General features: G+C 69.5%; 3 protein-coding genes across 4 annotated transcripts; 2 read left to right on the forward strand and 1 right to left on the reverse strand.

Annotated features, from left to right (window-relative positions):
- Positions 1 to 103: 103 nt before the first annotated feature.
- On the reverse strand, positions 104 to 2164 carry MED19 (mediator complex subunit 19). The gene is made up of 5 exons (XM_080346288.1): positions 1955 to 2164; positions 927 to 1183; positions 730 to 826; positions 550 to 644; positions 104 to 439 (listed from the first exon to the last, which is right to left on the reverse strand). The coding sequence occupies exons 1-5, from the start codon at positions 2145 to 2147 to the stop codon at positions 371 to 373; spliced, it is 711 nt and encodes a 236-aa protein (XP_080202414.1). The 5' UTR covers positions 2148 to 2164; the 3' UTR covers positions 104 to 370.
- Positions 2165 to 2405: 241 nt separating this feature from the next.
- TMX2 (thioredoxin related transmembrane protein 2) lies at positions 2406 to 4963 on the forward strand. Its single transcript, XM_080345616.1, has 8 exons — positions 2406 to 2605; positions 3077 to 3137; positions 3303 to 3416; positions 3722 to 3798; positions 3869 to 3975; positions 4058 to 4123; positions 4228 to 4357; positions 4425 to 4963. Exons 1-8 carry the CDS (start codon positions 2417 to 2419, stop codon positions 4557 to 4559), a joined length of 879 nt encoding a protein of 292 aa, XP_080201742.1. The 5' UTR covers positions 2406 to 2416; the 3' UTR covers positions 4560 to 4963.
- On the forward strand, positions 4601 to 6309 carry SELENOH (selenoprotein H). Of its 2 annotated transcripts, none has more exons than XM_080345618.1 (5): positions 4601 to 4726; positions 5537 to 5680; positions 5774 to 5919; positions 5996 to 6109; positions 6174 to 6309. In XM_080345618.1, the coding sequence occupies exons 2-4, from the start codon at positions 5538 to 5540 to the stop codon at positions 6094 to 6096; spliced, it is 390 nt and encodes a 129-aa protein (XP_080201744.1). In that variant the 5' UTR covers positions 4601 to 4726; position 5537; the 3' UTR covers positions 6097 to 6109; positions 6174 to 6309. The 2 variants fall into 2 exon arrangements, with proteins under 2 accessions (XP_080201744.1, XP_080201743.1); XM_080345617.1 differs by having other exon boundaries at positions 4655 to 4726; positions 5459 to 5680.
- Positions 6310 to 13419: the final 7110 nt, after the last annotated feature.

Here is a 13419-nt window from a genome sequence, read left to right on the forward strand (position 1 = left end):
GCGCGGGCGCGGTCCCCGTCCCCGGGCACGGCGCGTCGGGGCAGCGCTGGTGCCACGGCACGTGGACTCCCCGGTTGCAGCAGCCACGGCCACCAGCCCCTCCTCAGAGCAAAGACTTTAATTAAAAGGTGACTAAAAAAGAGAGGCCCCGACGCACTGGGTTGTTCTGGTATAAAAGGCCCAGGCTGGCAGCTCCGTTGCCAGCAGAGTCCTGGTCCCCTGGTCCCGCTGGCTGCATGGGGGGCTGCGGGGTGTCCTCTCTGCCGGGGGGCACAGGCCAGCCCGAGCCCCCCGCCGCATGCCGCAGCAGAGCCGAGTCCCTCCCGGGTCAGCCGGGGCTGTTCCCGCGGGCCGGGCACCCCGGGCGGCCTCACCGCAGGCTGCTGCTGCTGCTGGCCTGCGAGCCGCCCGCCCCCGGGTGCTCGGGGCTGTGCCGGTTCTGCGGAGGAAGGACAGACGGATCCCGTGAGACCTGCTCCACAGCAGCTCACTCGGCAGCCCCAAGGGTGGACGCAGGCTGGGAATCGAACCGCGGCCTTCCCCACCCACCTTCTTCTTCTTCTTCTCTTTCTTTTTCCTCTTTCGCTCCGGATCCTCCTCTTTTTTCTTCTTTTTCTTCTTGTGGTCGGAGTCCGAGGGGGTTTCTGGAGGAAGGAGACCGCTGGAGGGCCCGGGCATCCCCCGGGGCCGGACGGGAGCGGGAGTGGCTGCGGCGGCGCAGCCCCTTACCTGGGGGGACGGGATCCTGCGTGCGGCTCTGCTTGTGCTTGTGCTTGTTCTTCTTCTTAGGCGGCTGGATGTGCATCAGCCGGCACTGCTCGGGCAGCTGGGGACAGGGGACGGGGCTGCTCAGGCCGGGCCGGGCGCACCCCCGCCCGCTGCCCCCGGCCCCAGCGGCCGCCCCCCCGCTCCCCGCCCGCGCTCACCGGGCCGGCGTGCAGGCGGAAGCCGGTCAGCATGGCGCCCGTGAGGGGGGTGAAGGAGCTGCCGCAGATCGGGGGCTTCTCGATGAGGGAGCGCAGGCTGCTGTTGTCGTGGGAGCCGGGCAGGTCGATCATGCCGGGCAGGTCGGGGAGGAAGTTGCTGAGCTTCTCCTTCACCTTCTTGCCGCAGAACTTGTTGTAGGCGTGCTCCAGGTTGTAGTGCGTGATCAGGTTGGTGCTGCCCGTCAGCTCCGTGGTGCCTGTGGGGCGGGGCGGGGCGGACGGGACGGGACGGACGGGATGGGATGGGATGGGGAGCTGCTGCCGCGCGGGCCCGCGACCCCGGCCCCGCTCCCCCCGCTGCGGGACCCGGCCCCGCTCCCCCCGCCCGGCCACCCCCGATCCCGCTCCCCCCCGATCCCGCTCCTCCCGCCCGGCCACCCCCGATCCCGCTCCCCCCCGCTGCGGGACCTGGCCCGGCTTCCCCCCGGCCCGGCCACCCCTGATCCCGCTCCCCCCGCCCGGCCACCCCCGGCCCCGCTCCCCCCGCCCGGCCACCCCCGATCCCGCTCCTCCCGCCCGGCCACCCCCGATCCCGCTCCCCCCCGCTGCGGGACCCGGCCCGGCTTCCCCCCGGCCCGGCCACCCCTGATCCCGCTCCCCCCGCCCGGCCACCTCCGGCCCCGCTCCCCCCGCCCGGCCACCCCCGATCCCGCTCCCCCCGCCCGGCCACCCCCGATCCCGCTCCCCCCCGGGCCCGCTCCCCCCGCCCGGCCACCCCCGATCCCGCTCCCCCCGCCCGGCCACCCCAGGCGCCGCTCCCGCCCCGCCCCGGGCCCCTTAGGCGCCATTTCCCCGCTCCACTGCAAGCCGCTTGGCCCCGCCCCCTGCATGCTCATTGGCCTGCCGCGCTGTCAGTTCGCGCCTCCCCGCCCACCACCCTCTCTCCTCATTGGCCCGTCGCGCCGCCAGTTTCCGCCGCGGCACGGCTCCGCCGCGCCGATTGGCCGAGCGCGTCACCCGCCCCGCACCTGGCAGCTCCCGCAGCAGGTAGAAGGGGCCGGTGGCGGCCTTGCGGGCCGCGTCCTCGCCCGGCGGCGGCGCGGCGGTGATGGGGGGCGGTGCGGCCCCGGCGGCCGGCGGCTTAGCGGGCCCGAAGCCCAGGGCGGCGGCGGCAGAGGGCGGCGGCTCGGCCCCGCCGAACAGCGCGGAGAAGTTCTCCATCTTCCCGGCGTGCCCCGCGCGGGGCCAGCGCCCCGCCCCGCCCCGCCGCGATTGGCCGAGCCCCGCCCGCTGCCCGGTTGCTAAGGGAGACTCAGACCTAGCCTTCTGATTGGCCGCTTCTCTCTTTCACCCTCATTGGTCTGCCGAGGCGTGAGGCGTGCTTGACAGCGCCGCTCGCCATTGGCCAGCGGGTAAAAAGCCCCGCCTCCCGCTTACGAGCAGGTGGGCGGCCCAATAGGAGGTGGGCGGTCGTGCGCGCCGAGGCCAAGATGGCGGTGCTGGCGCCGCTGCTGGCGCTGCTGTACTCAGTGCCCGGGCTGTGCCGCTGGCTGGCGCGGCCCTACTACCCGCTGTCCGCGCTGCTGGCCACCGCCTTCCTGCTCGTCCGCAAGGTCCCGCCGCTCTGCCAGGGGCTGCCCTCGCAGCGGGAGGATGGCAACCCCTGCGACTTCGACTGGGTGAGGCGCCCCGACCTCCCCCGGGCCCGGCCTCCCCCGGGCCCGCACCCGCACCCGCACCCCCCGGGCCTGGTTTCCCTCTTGCCCTCACCTGCCGGGCCCCTGGGTCTGGCCCCGCTCTCCGAGGCCTGGCGGGGCCATGCTCTGGGCCCGTGTCCCCGGCCCGGCTGGGGAAGCGCAGTGGCCCTGGCACTGCCCTGCTGCTGCCGTCCCGCTGCTGAGGGCCTGGGAGGCCGTGCTGCAGGGCGGCCCCGTCTCCTTGCTGTGTCCCCCTTGGGGCCCGGGAGGAGAAGCAGCTCCCGGAGCAGGCGCGGGACCGGCGGGGCTTGGGGCCAGCAGGGCCCGGCGCAGCCGCTCGTCCTGGTGCCAGGAGCAGCCTGGCTGCGGTTGGCGCTGCGCTTGGCGCTGCGGCCGCCCCAGCTCTGCAGGGCCCGTGGTGCCTCCTGCTCACGCTTCTCTGTCCTGTCCCAGCGGGAGGTGGAGATCCTCATGTTCCTCAGCGCCATCGTGATGATGAAGAACCGGCGCTCCAGTGAGTTGGGGCCTGTGCTGCGGTGGGGGAGGCCGTGGGGCCGCGTGTGGGCCCTCTCGCAAGGAGCCGGACGGGTTGGGATCTGCAGGACCAGCTCTGGCCCACCCTGAGGATCGTCCCTGGTCTTCTGTGAGGATCTGGCACCGTCTTCTCTCCCTCCCGCAGTCACCGTGGAGCAGCACATTGGGAACATCTTCATGTTCAGCAAAGTGGCGAACGCCATCCTCTTCTTCCGCCTGGACATCCGCATGGGCCTGCTGTACCTCACGCTCTGCATAGGTGAGACCTGCCGGGGGCGCCAGGGCACCCGCGGGCACGGCTCAGTGTGCCCAGCACCCCCAGCGCCCGCGGCCCCGCTGTGGGCCAGAGCCCCCTCACCGCGGGCTGCCCTGTGTCCTTCGCTGCCAAGGAGGCTGCAGCCGTGAGGAGCCTCCACGGGCGAGGGGCGGCTCGGGGAGCGCCGCAAGGGGAAGGGGGCTGGTCCATCCCAGGGCTCGCTCTGCCGTGGCTCCGTGGGGAAGGGGGAGCTTCATCCCAAACCCAGCCTGGGCAAGCTGGGGGGCTCAGGGGCGCTGTTGTTGCAGTGTTCCTGATGACCTGCAAGCCCCCCCTCTACATGGGCCCTGAGTACATCAAGTATTTCAGCGACAAGACCATAGATGTGAGTATCCCCTCCCGGGGGGCCGGGACTCCGCCGGCCGCCCCCGCTGAGCCCCGCGCCCCCGCGGCAGGAGGAGCTGGAGCGGGACAAGCGGGTGACCTGGATCGTTGAGTTCTTTGCCAACTGGTCCAGCGAGTGCCAGTCCTTCGCCCCCATCTTCGCCGACCTCTCGCTCAAGTGAGTGGTGCCCGTGGAGGCCCGGGCGAGGCGCGGGGCCCGGTCACCCGTGGCACTCACAGCTCCTGCCCGTCCCGCCCAGGTACAACTGCTCGGGGCTGCACTTTGGGAAGGTGGATGTTGGCCGGTACACGGATGTCAGCACCAGGTCTGGGGGCCGGGCTGGGCAGTGGGGCCGGGCTGGGGTCTCTGGAAGCCCCCGGCTCCCTCAGCTGCCCACGGTCCCCACCAGCCTGTGCCGTCCTGCTGCAGGTACAAGGTGAGCACCTCCCCGCTCACCAAGCAGCTGCCCACCCTCATCCTCTTCCAGGGCGGGACAGAGACCATGCGCCGGCCGCAGATCGACAAGAAGGGCCGGGCCGTGTCCTGGACCTTCTCTGAGGTGGGTGGGATGGGGCGGGGAGGGCCCGCGGGGGTCCCGGGGCGCTGACGCTGCCTCTGTGCCGCAGGAGAACGTGATCCGGGAGTTCAACCTCAACGAGCTCTACCAGAGGGCCAAGAAGCAGCCGAAGCCGCGGGAGGAGGCGCCTGAGGAATCCCCCGCGCAGGCGCCATTGCCGGGGGAGACCAAGAAGGACAAGTAGCGGCTGCCCCTGCTCTCAGCCCTCGCACGGCACCGGCTCCTGGTGGCGCCGGCCCCCGGGACCCCTGCCCAGGGCTCTGTGGGGGCAGCTGCGGGCTGGGCCCGGGGGTGCCGTGTGGGCCGGGCCCGCCCTCGGCTAACGCTCGTCCTCATCGCTGACAATAAACGGTGTGTGTCCGTGGTCCCGTGTCCGTGTGTCCGTGTCGGTGGGCGGGGCTTGCTGCCGGGGGCTGGCCCGCTGCTGCGGCCCCGCGCTCTGATTGGGTGTCGCTGCGGCGCTGGCTGCGCGGCTCCGAGCGGGAGCGGCGGGCGCAACCACTGATCCCGCCCGGAGGGGTGTCCGGTCTGTGTCCGCGTTACCACGGCCCCGTTCGCCGCCGCCGCTGACCGGGAAGGGCGAGACGGCTCCGCAGAGGCGTCAGGCAGCGAGGAGCGGGGGCGGCCCGGTTGCCCGGCACGCGGGCTCCGGAGCGCCGCTCGGCCCCGCCCCCTGCCCCCCCGGAGGCTCGCCCTAGTGGCGGAGGCCGGCGCGGTGCCCCGCGGTCGCGGCACGTGTTCGGCGCGGCGCTGCAGGTAGGAAGCGGCGCGGCCGCTCCCGGCTCCGGCACCGGGAGCCCCCCGTACCGGCCCCTCCCGTGCCCGTTCCCCGCAGCAGCGTCCCCGGGACCCCCTTCCCGCCCACTGCCCCACAGCAGGGTCCTCAGACCCCCTTTCTCCACACACCGCGGCGGCATCTCCACCGCGCCACGGCAGGATCCCCATGGGGACCTTCCTTTCACCCCCAGGGTGGATCCCCGGGGACCCGCCCTTCCTGACCCCTCCTAAAGCGGGATCCCCGTGACCCTTCTGCCCCGCCCACCGCGGGTCCCCCGGTGTCCCACCCTTCCCGTCCCCCGGCAGGATCCCTGTCCCCGCACCGTGGGACCCCGCGGTACCCCCCGAGCTCGCCCCGGCCGCAGCACCCGGCGCTCTCCCCAGGATGGCTCCCCGCGGGCGGAAGCGCGGGGCCCGGCCGGCGGTGCCTGAGGCTGCAGAGCAGGCGGACGCCCCGCAGAAGCGGCCCCGCACCCAGGGCCAGGACAGCCCGGGGGGCACCGGCCCCCGCGTCGTCATCGAGCACTGGTGAGCGGACCTCACCTGCCCCCTAGCGCCCCTCGGGTGTCAAGGAGGCCCTCGGGGTGCCCCCCGGGCGCTGACCCGCCTGTGTCCCCCCAGCAAGAGCTGACGGGTGTTCGGGCGTAACGCGGCGGCGGTGAGCGAGGCCCTGCGCGGGGCCGTGGCCCATCTCCCCGTGGACATCAACCCCCGGCAGCCGCGCAGGAACAGCTTCGAGGTGTCCCTGGTGAAGGAGGATGGCAGCAGTGAGTGCAGGGGCTGGGGGGGCGGGGGCGAGGGTTCCCTGTCCCCCCCTGACCCGTCCCCCCTTGTTCTCTGCAGCCGTGGAGCTGTGGAGCGGCATAGGGAAGGGGCCCCCCCGCAAACTGAAGTTCCCCCAGCCAGAGGCCATGGTGGAAGCGCTGAAGAGCAACTTGGCATAGAGGTGGCGGCCAGGTGAGTGGGGACAGGGGTGGGCTGGGCTGGGCCAAGGCCGCACGCCGACCACCTCTCCCCACAGCCAAGCCAGGACCAGCACTCGCAGCATGAGCACCCATGAAGAGGCGAGACGAAGTGGGGGGCACTGCCAGCCCCAGTCCCGTCTCCGATGCTGCAGCTCTGCTGTGGGCAGCTCTCCCCACGTCCTCCTCGTCCCCCTACTGTTCCCCAATAAAGCTCAGCAGCCCCACAAGCTCAGCTCTACTGCTTTATTTCCAGGCCCAGCAGCCTGGGGCTGGTACAGCCTTTTGGCCAGGGGTGAGGGCAGCCCTGGCGGCATTGCCCGGGAGGCAGAGCCGCCCTCTAAGTGAGCACATCCACATCCTCGTCCGACTCGGATGAGGGGCAGGGCCAGACACAGACAGTGCCAGAGGGCAGGCACGGCTCCAGCGTCCCCACGTCCACATCCTCCTCCTCCAGTGACACTACCTGCTTGTGACCCTGTGGGGGTGCGGGGGGCACCTGCTCCTGCTTCCTCCAGGCTGCCGGTGAGGGCCGCTGGTGGGGGGAGCGCCTGCCTGCCTGCTCCAGCGCATCCTCGTCTGACAGGGGCTGCGGTTCTGTCACCGCACCGTCGCCTGCTGCCAGCGCGCGGGGCTGCCACTCCTGCACCACCTCCCAGCACCCCCTGCTCTCCACCTTCCGCAGCTTCACCCGCCCCACGGGGCCGGGGCTGGGGCGTGCGGTCCCTGGAGAGCACGACCGCTCCCGCGGGGGGACAGCGGCGCTCCCCGTGGGGACAGTGGCGCTGCCGGGCTCAGCTCTGCCGCCCGCCGCGGGGCAGCCGTGCCGGGCTGGGCGCAGGCAGGAGCGGTCGAGCTGCCGCTGGGGTCCGGGCCGCATCAGGCGTCCCCCCCGCAGCTGCAGCGACTCGAGCTCGGTGACGCGGAGGCGGCGGGCGGCTGCCAGCACCTCCTGCGCCTCCTCCCACGTGGCCTCCAGCTCGGCCGTGTAGAGGAAACGCACCAGCTTGCGCAGCACCCCGATCCTCAGCCCCCCCAGCTCCAGCACCACCCTGCGGCCCCGGGGGGGCAGCTCCCGACCCAGCTGCTCCATGAAGAAGGGGCTGCAGACAGAGAGGACGCAGCAGTGGGCCGCCACCGCCTCGCCTGCAACGCGACAGCTGCTGTCAGTGCCCTGCAGTCCTCCCGCTGTCCCTGACCCTCCCCGGGGGCTGCGGGGACCCTGCCCACGCGTCCTCCCGAGCACCAGCAGCCCCGCGGCCGCGCTGCCCGCTCACCTTCGGCCTGCAGCACCACGTCGCAGAACGCGTCCGCTCGCTGCTGCTGCTCGTGGAGGTGCTGGAAGGCCGCGCGGAGCAGGCGGGTGCTGCGGTACAGCAGCCTCGGGGTGGCCGACGGAGAGCCCACGGACATCCTGCGGAGACAGCCGGCCCTGGGGACGCGGGGCTCGCAGCCGCCGCTGCTGCGGGTGGCCCGGCCGGCTGGGGACGGGCCGGCGCGGGGCGGTGCAGGCGCGTTCTGCGGCCCCGCGCAGCCACGCCGCGGGCCGCACGGCTGCGCGGGCTCCGCGCGGGCTCCGCTGTCTGCGCAGGGGCCCACGCACGCTCCCACGCGCCCCGCCATCTCGGGGGCTCCGCTCGGCCAGCAGAGGGCGCCGGCCCCGGCGACTGTGAGGGGAACACGGGCCGGCTTGCAGCCCGCCGCCTGACCCGGCCCGGCCGCCAGCGCCCGCCCGACGGGCAGCCCCGCGCCCCCCGCGTACCTGCCGGCGGGAGCGGGGGCAGCGCCGACGTGCCCGAGGCCGCGCGGGGGACGGGACCGGACGGGCCGGGACCGCACGGGACGGCACCGCGGGCACCGCGCGCCTCGCGCCCGCCGCCTCGCGTGGCCCAGGGGCTTGTCCCGCCCAGCAGCTGCCCGGCCATTGGCCCACCCTGCCCGCCAATCGCACCCTGCCAGCCAATGGCGCCGCGGCGGGGCCTGCGGCGGGAAGGGCGCGCGCGGAGCCGGTTGGCGCTGCGAGCCCCGCCGTGGCCGCCCGGCGTGACCTGGCGTCCCCGGGCGGGCGGGCCGCTGCACTGGCCAGCGCCGGAGGCCGAAGCTGGTGGTTCGTTGCAGGGCGGCGTTCGCCTGGGGCTCTAGGAGCACAGCGCGGGGCTGTGGGGCGTGCAAGGGACAGGCTGCGGGACCAGACCCGTTGTGCTGGCCCTTTCCCGCAGGGACGGGGAGCAGGGAACGGGGAGCAGGGAACGGGGAGCGGGGATGGGGAGCGGGAACGGGGAGCAGAGAACGGGGAGCGGGGACGGGGAGCGGGGATGGGGAGCAGGGATGGGGAGCGAGGATGGGGAGCGGAGACGGGGAGCAGGGAATGGGGAGCGGGGAACGGGGAGCAGGGGATGGGGAGCAGGGAACGGGGAGCAGGGGATGGGGAGCGGGGATGGGGAGCGGGGATGGGGAGCAGGGGACGGGGATGGGGAGCAGGGGACGGGGAGCGGGGATGGGGAGCAGGGGATGGGGAGCGGGGATGGGGAGCGGGGACGGGGAGCGGGGACGGGGAGCGGGGATGGGGAGCAGGAGATGGGGAACGGGGATGGGGAGCAGGGGATGGGGAGCGGGGATGGGGAGCGGGGATGGGGAGCAGGGGATGGGGAGCGGGGATGGGGAGCAGGGGATGGGGAGCGGGGATGGGGAGCGGGGACGGGGAGCGGGGACGGGGAGCGGGGATGGGGAGCAGGAGATGGGGAACGGGGATGGGGAGCAGGGGATGGGGAGCAGGGGATGGGGAGCGGGGATGGGGAGCGGAGACGGGGAGCGGGAATGGGGAGCAGGGGATGGGGATGGGGAGCAGGGGATGGGGAGTGGGGATGGGGAGCGGGGGATGGGGATGGGGAGTGGGGATGGGGAACGGGGGATGGGGAGCAGGGGATGGAGAGCAGGGGACAGCCACCCTGCCCTGGCCCCTGCCCTTGGACAAGACAGCTAAGCCAAGACAAATAACCAGGACACTGTGTGCAGAGCAGCTCCCGCAGGCTGGCACTGGAGCTCCACGGTTCACAGCCCTGTGCTGGGCCTTGTTTTGGATTTTCAAGATCTATTGTGGCCTGGCGTGTGAGAAATGGCGTTTTGGCGGCTCGCTGACGCCGCTTGGGAGGAGCGGGCACGCACAGACAGCGGCAGAAAGGGAAGATTGATGGTGGGTATTTTGGAAGCCGTCCTTCATGCAGACGACGCTGCCTACTTTGTTTGGAAGTATTCTGTCATTTTATAAAGCATCCATTGTAAAAATGTCTGCACCAGTCACTCCACACACACGAACAACAATTATAATAATCCCAACCCAACTGCCCGGAGATACTAGCTGTTCTTACAAACAACCAAAGTGGGTGGAAACTTCAAGAGCTGCAGAAGAGCAGGAGTCTGAATGACGCCATAGATTTTAAGCCTACAAAGTGTTCAGATGTGCTATCATCCCCTGGTATCTCCCGTGGCTTTGCAGATGGATTTTCATCTGGCTGGACATGTGAGGGTGGTTTTTTACCCATTTTTGCCGCATGCAAAATGGACACAAACCAAGAAAGAAAGCGCCTGGCGATGGGTCTGGGCAGCGGAGCTGCGGTCGGTGGCAGCCTTGGCGCTGGCCTCGGGTGGCTTGGACCCCGGCCCGAAATACCGAGGGATACAGCAAAACACATAATTTTGTATCAAAGTGCTATCATATGCTCGTAAAAATAGAAGAAAAATAGAGATGTTTCCTCCCCCAGCCCTTGCAATCTTTTGGAATTACAATGGTCGGAGGCACTGCTTGGAAAGCTTGGGTTCCCTGGCCGTGGACGCTGGCTGAGGGGCCAGCTCACCGGCTTCAGAGCCCGACTGCCGCTGCTTTGTGTTTTAAATCCCTCCCCAGCCTGGCTGTCTCTCCCTGGGTCCACAGCAGCCCCGCACCCTCGGTCCCAGCCCTGGAAATGTCCCCGTGGGCAGCACCTTCAGCTCCAGAGACCCCGCAGCCCCGCAGGGGAGACAGAACCGGTGTAACCTGGGGGTTCGAGGTGAGCCCTTCACCTGGCACAGAGCACAGGGGCCTTGGGGGTGAGCCCTGGGGGTTTGGGGTGAGCCTGCACCAGGCAGAGAGCACAGGGGGGCTGAGGCCCCGTGGGCTCTTGAGCTGGCAGGTGACGGGAGAAGCAAAGTCCCTCAGCTCCAGAGGCATTCGCGGCGCTCGGGCCGTGCAGCACGCTGCCCGCGCACCCCATGAAGGGCCTCGCGCCAGCCTCCCCGCCCCACGGGAGCTGTCTTCTGCGGGACGAGGCAGAGTCCTGACGTGCGGGTGCACCGTGGGCAACGGGACCCCGTGTCGGGAAGGGAAGGCAAGGCAAGGGAAGGGAAGGGAAGGCAAGGCAAGGCAAGGCGAGGGAAGGGAAGGCAAGGCAAGGGAAGGGAAGGCAAGGCAAGGGAAGGCAAGGCGAGGGAAGGGAAGGCAAGGCAAGGGAAGGCAAGGCAAGGCAAGGCGAGGGAAGGCAAGGCAAGGGAAGGGAAGGCAAGGCAAGGGAAGGGAAGGCAAGGCAAGGGAAGGCAAGGCGAGGGAAGGGAAAGCAAGGCAAGGCAAGGCAAGGCAAGGCAAGGCGAGGGAAGGCAAGGCAAGGGAAGGGAAGGCAAGGCAAGGGAAGGCAAGGCGAGGGAAGGGAAGGCAAGGCAAGGGAAGGCAAGGCAAGGGAAGGCAAGGCGAGGGAAGGGAAGGCAAGGCGAGGGAAGGGAAGGCAAGGCGAGGCAAGGGAAGGCAAGGCGAGGGAAGGGAAGGCAAGGCGAGGGAAGGCAAGGCGAGGGAAGGCAAGGGAAGGGAAGGGAAGGCAAGGGAAGGCAAGGCGAGGGAAGGCAAGGCGAGGGAAGGCATGGGAAGGGAAGGCAAGGCAAGGCAAGGGAAGGCAAGGGAGGCGGCCTCAGCGTGTGCTGGGTCTCCAGGCTCTGCAGCTGGCAGCAGAGCCATCCCCACAGCACAGGTCACGGCTTCCCCGTGGCTCCCAAGCCCTCAAATCAGCAGATTCTGCACTGGTTTCTTTAAGAGAAAGTCCCATCTTGAGTCTCACAGCCACGTTTCTTTTCCAGGAACACCCCCTTTTGGTTTCGTTGTTGGACTGCGGTACAAGAGCTGCCTGCTTGCCCGTTCTCGGGAAGCACCTCGTACTTTGCTGGCACTGCCGCAGCGGGGACGGAGGAGGGCAGGATCCATGGCTGGGGAAAGAGCCGGGGGGAGCAGGAGCAGACAGTAAGTAGTGACAGACCGCGGTGGGGCTGGGGGGAGGGAGATTTCCATGCACGCTTCTGTCATTTGCACATTTGAGCAAAAGATGTAACAGGAATTTGACAGTCCGAGCACAGTCGGGTCAGACGCCAAAGGTTAATACCGGGCAGGTGTGCGGGACGGTCAGGCCCGGGCCCAGCACCGCGCTTGGTTCCGACCCAGTGCCACACTGAGCGTGTGCAGCCGCCAGACGCTGCTCCAAGAAGTGCTGGGGTGGGCTGTGAACTTGCTTTCTTGTATGGTGTCATCGAATTAGGGCTGAAAGGCTCCAGCAGCCCCAGCCGCCCTCCTCCCGTTTAGCGCTGGCACCCAGCAGACGAGTCGTTCCAGCCCCAGGTGCCGCGCTTCCCCTGGCAGGGGAGACAACAACCTTTTGGGGTTCCCGTAGGAAAGGGGCTGTGGAAGCGCCTTGTTATCCTGATGGAGAACAATGCAGGACATCTCTGAGCCGCCCGCACAGCCTCCCACTGCCGAGCAGTGCTGCTCTGTCTTGTAAACAAGTCGTGGTGCTCAGTGCAGGCAGCAGCTGCGTTTTCTGGGTGTCTCATCTGGAAAAGGCGTCAGCAGCACTGCAGGATGAAGGGACGTGCAGGATCCACGGCTGGAGCGGGAGCTGGAGTTGGCAACGCGCTGATAGACCCTGCGCAGCTCCATCCCGCAGCATCGGGACAAGAGGCGATTGCCAGCTTCAGAGCCCTGACTCCAGCTCCGGCCTGGAGCCGGCAGAGATGTGTTTGCGACAGCGCGTTTAACCTTTGAAGGCACCAAAGACTTTAAAGGCTGTTAAGTGTGTGTGCCGACTGAAGCAGCAGGAAGGTGCGTGTGCACCGGGCTGCCAGCTCTGCACCCGCAGCGCTCCCGTGTCCTGCGCGGGGCAGCCCCCGCCCTGCACGTTCCCGCCGCGCTGGGCTGTGCCGCCCGTCTGACACGCTGTTGTGCAGCCTTAGCACGACGTGCACACCCTGCTGGGGCGGGGGCACCAGAGGCCGTGCTGGGAACCCACGCGTGGGCTGGAACCGTTTGTGAGCCGCTGTGCTCGTCTGGCGATCCCCCGAACCAGTGCCCGGCGCTCTGTGTGGCCAAGGCGGAGGGTTTGTGTGAGCGCGCCAGCCCACGCGTGTGCCCCCGGCAGCCCGTTGTCCCAGTGTCCCTTGGGGACGTGGTGGCAGCCGGGGCTGGGACAGAGGAGCGCAGTGTCCCCGGTACGTTCTCCCCGCGGGAAAGCTGTCCCTTCAGAGGCGTCGGGAGTCCCTGGGACAAGCAGGTGAGGACTTCGCTTCCCAGAATGAACTGCAAGAGCACCTCTTGTCCCTCCTTGTCCCCAGGGCTCAGGGTACACACCGCCTTCCTCCTCACACCTGGAATATCGTGTCCAGCTGTGGCCCCTCAGCTCCAGCAGGACAGGGAACTGCTGCAGAGAGTCCAGCGCAGCCACCAAGATGCTGCAGGGAGTGGAGCATCTCCCATGTGAGGAAAGGCTGAGGGAGCTGGGGCTCTGGAGCTGAACAAGAGGACACTGAGGGGGGACTCATTGCTGGGGATCAATATGGAAAGGGGCAGTGTCAGGAGGATGGAGCCAGGCTCTGCTGGTGACAACCAGGGACAGGACAAGGGGCAATGGGTGCAAACTGGAACACAGGAGGTTCCACTGAAAGAGGAGAAGCAACTTGTTGTGGTGAGGGTGTCAGAGCCTGGCCCAGGCTGCCCAGGGGGTTGTGGAGTCTCCTTCTGTGCAGACATTCCAACCCGCCTGGACACCTTCCTGTGTAACCTCATCTGGGTGTTCCTGCTCCATGGGGGGCTGCACTGGATGAGCTTTCCAGGGCCCTTCAACCCCTGACACTCTGGGATTCTGTGATTTTGTGGTTCTGTGCAGGCAACAGGAGGGACGGGCAGCCAAGGACCAGCTGTGGCCTGGGAGCAGCTCTCGCTCAGGCACAGGGCAAGAGGGGCCGACTCACTCGGTTTGGGGGACAGCGAGGGTGAGGGGGCGGAGGGAGGAGGTCTCG

This window comes from Nesoenas mayeri, assembly GCF_963082525.1.
Source record: "Nesoenas mayeri genome assembly, chromosome: 5".
Lineage (NCBI taxonomy): Eukaryota > Metazoa > Chordata > Aves > Columbiformes > Columbidae > Nesoenas > Nesoenas mayeri.

Coding starts and splice junctions, on each gene's coding strand:
- MED19 (XM_080346288.1), bottom strand. CDS start 2,147: ATGGAGAACTTCTCCGCGCTGTTCGGCGGGGCCGAGCCGCCGCCCTCT. Junction 1,184..1,954: donor CCTGCTGCGGGAGCTGCCAG/GTGCGGGGCGGG, acceptor CCCGCCCCACAG/GCACCACGGAGCTGACGGGC. Junction 827..926: donor TCCGCCTGCACGCCGGCCCG/GTGAGCGCGGGC, acceptor CCCTGTCCCCAG/CTGCCCGAGCAGTGCCGGCT.
- TMX2 (XM_080345616.1), top strand. CDS start 2,417: ATGGCGGTGCTGGCGCCGCTGCTGGCGCTGCTGTACTCAGTGCCCGGG. Junction 3,138..3,302: donor GATGAAGAACCGGCGCTCCA/GTGAGTTGGGGC, acceptor TCCCTCCCGCAG/TCACCGTGGAGCAGCACATT. Junction 4,358..4,424: donor TGTCCTGGACCTTCTCTGAG/GTGGGTGGGATG, acceptor TCTGTGCCGCAG/GAGAACGTGATCCGGGAGTT.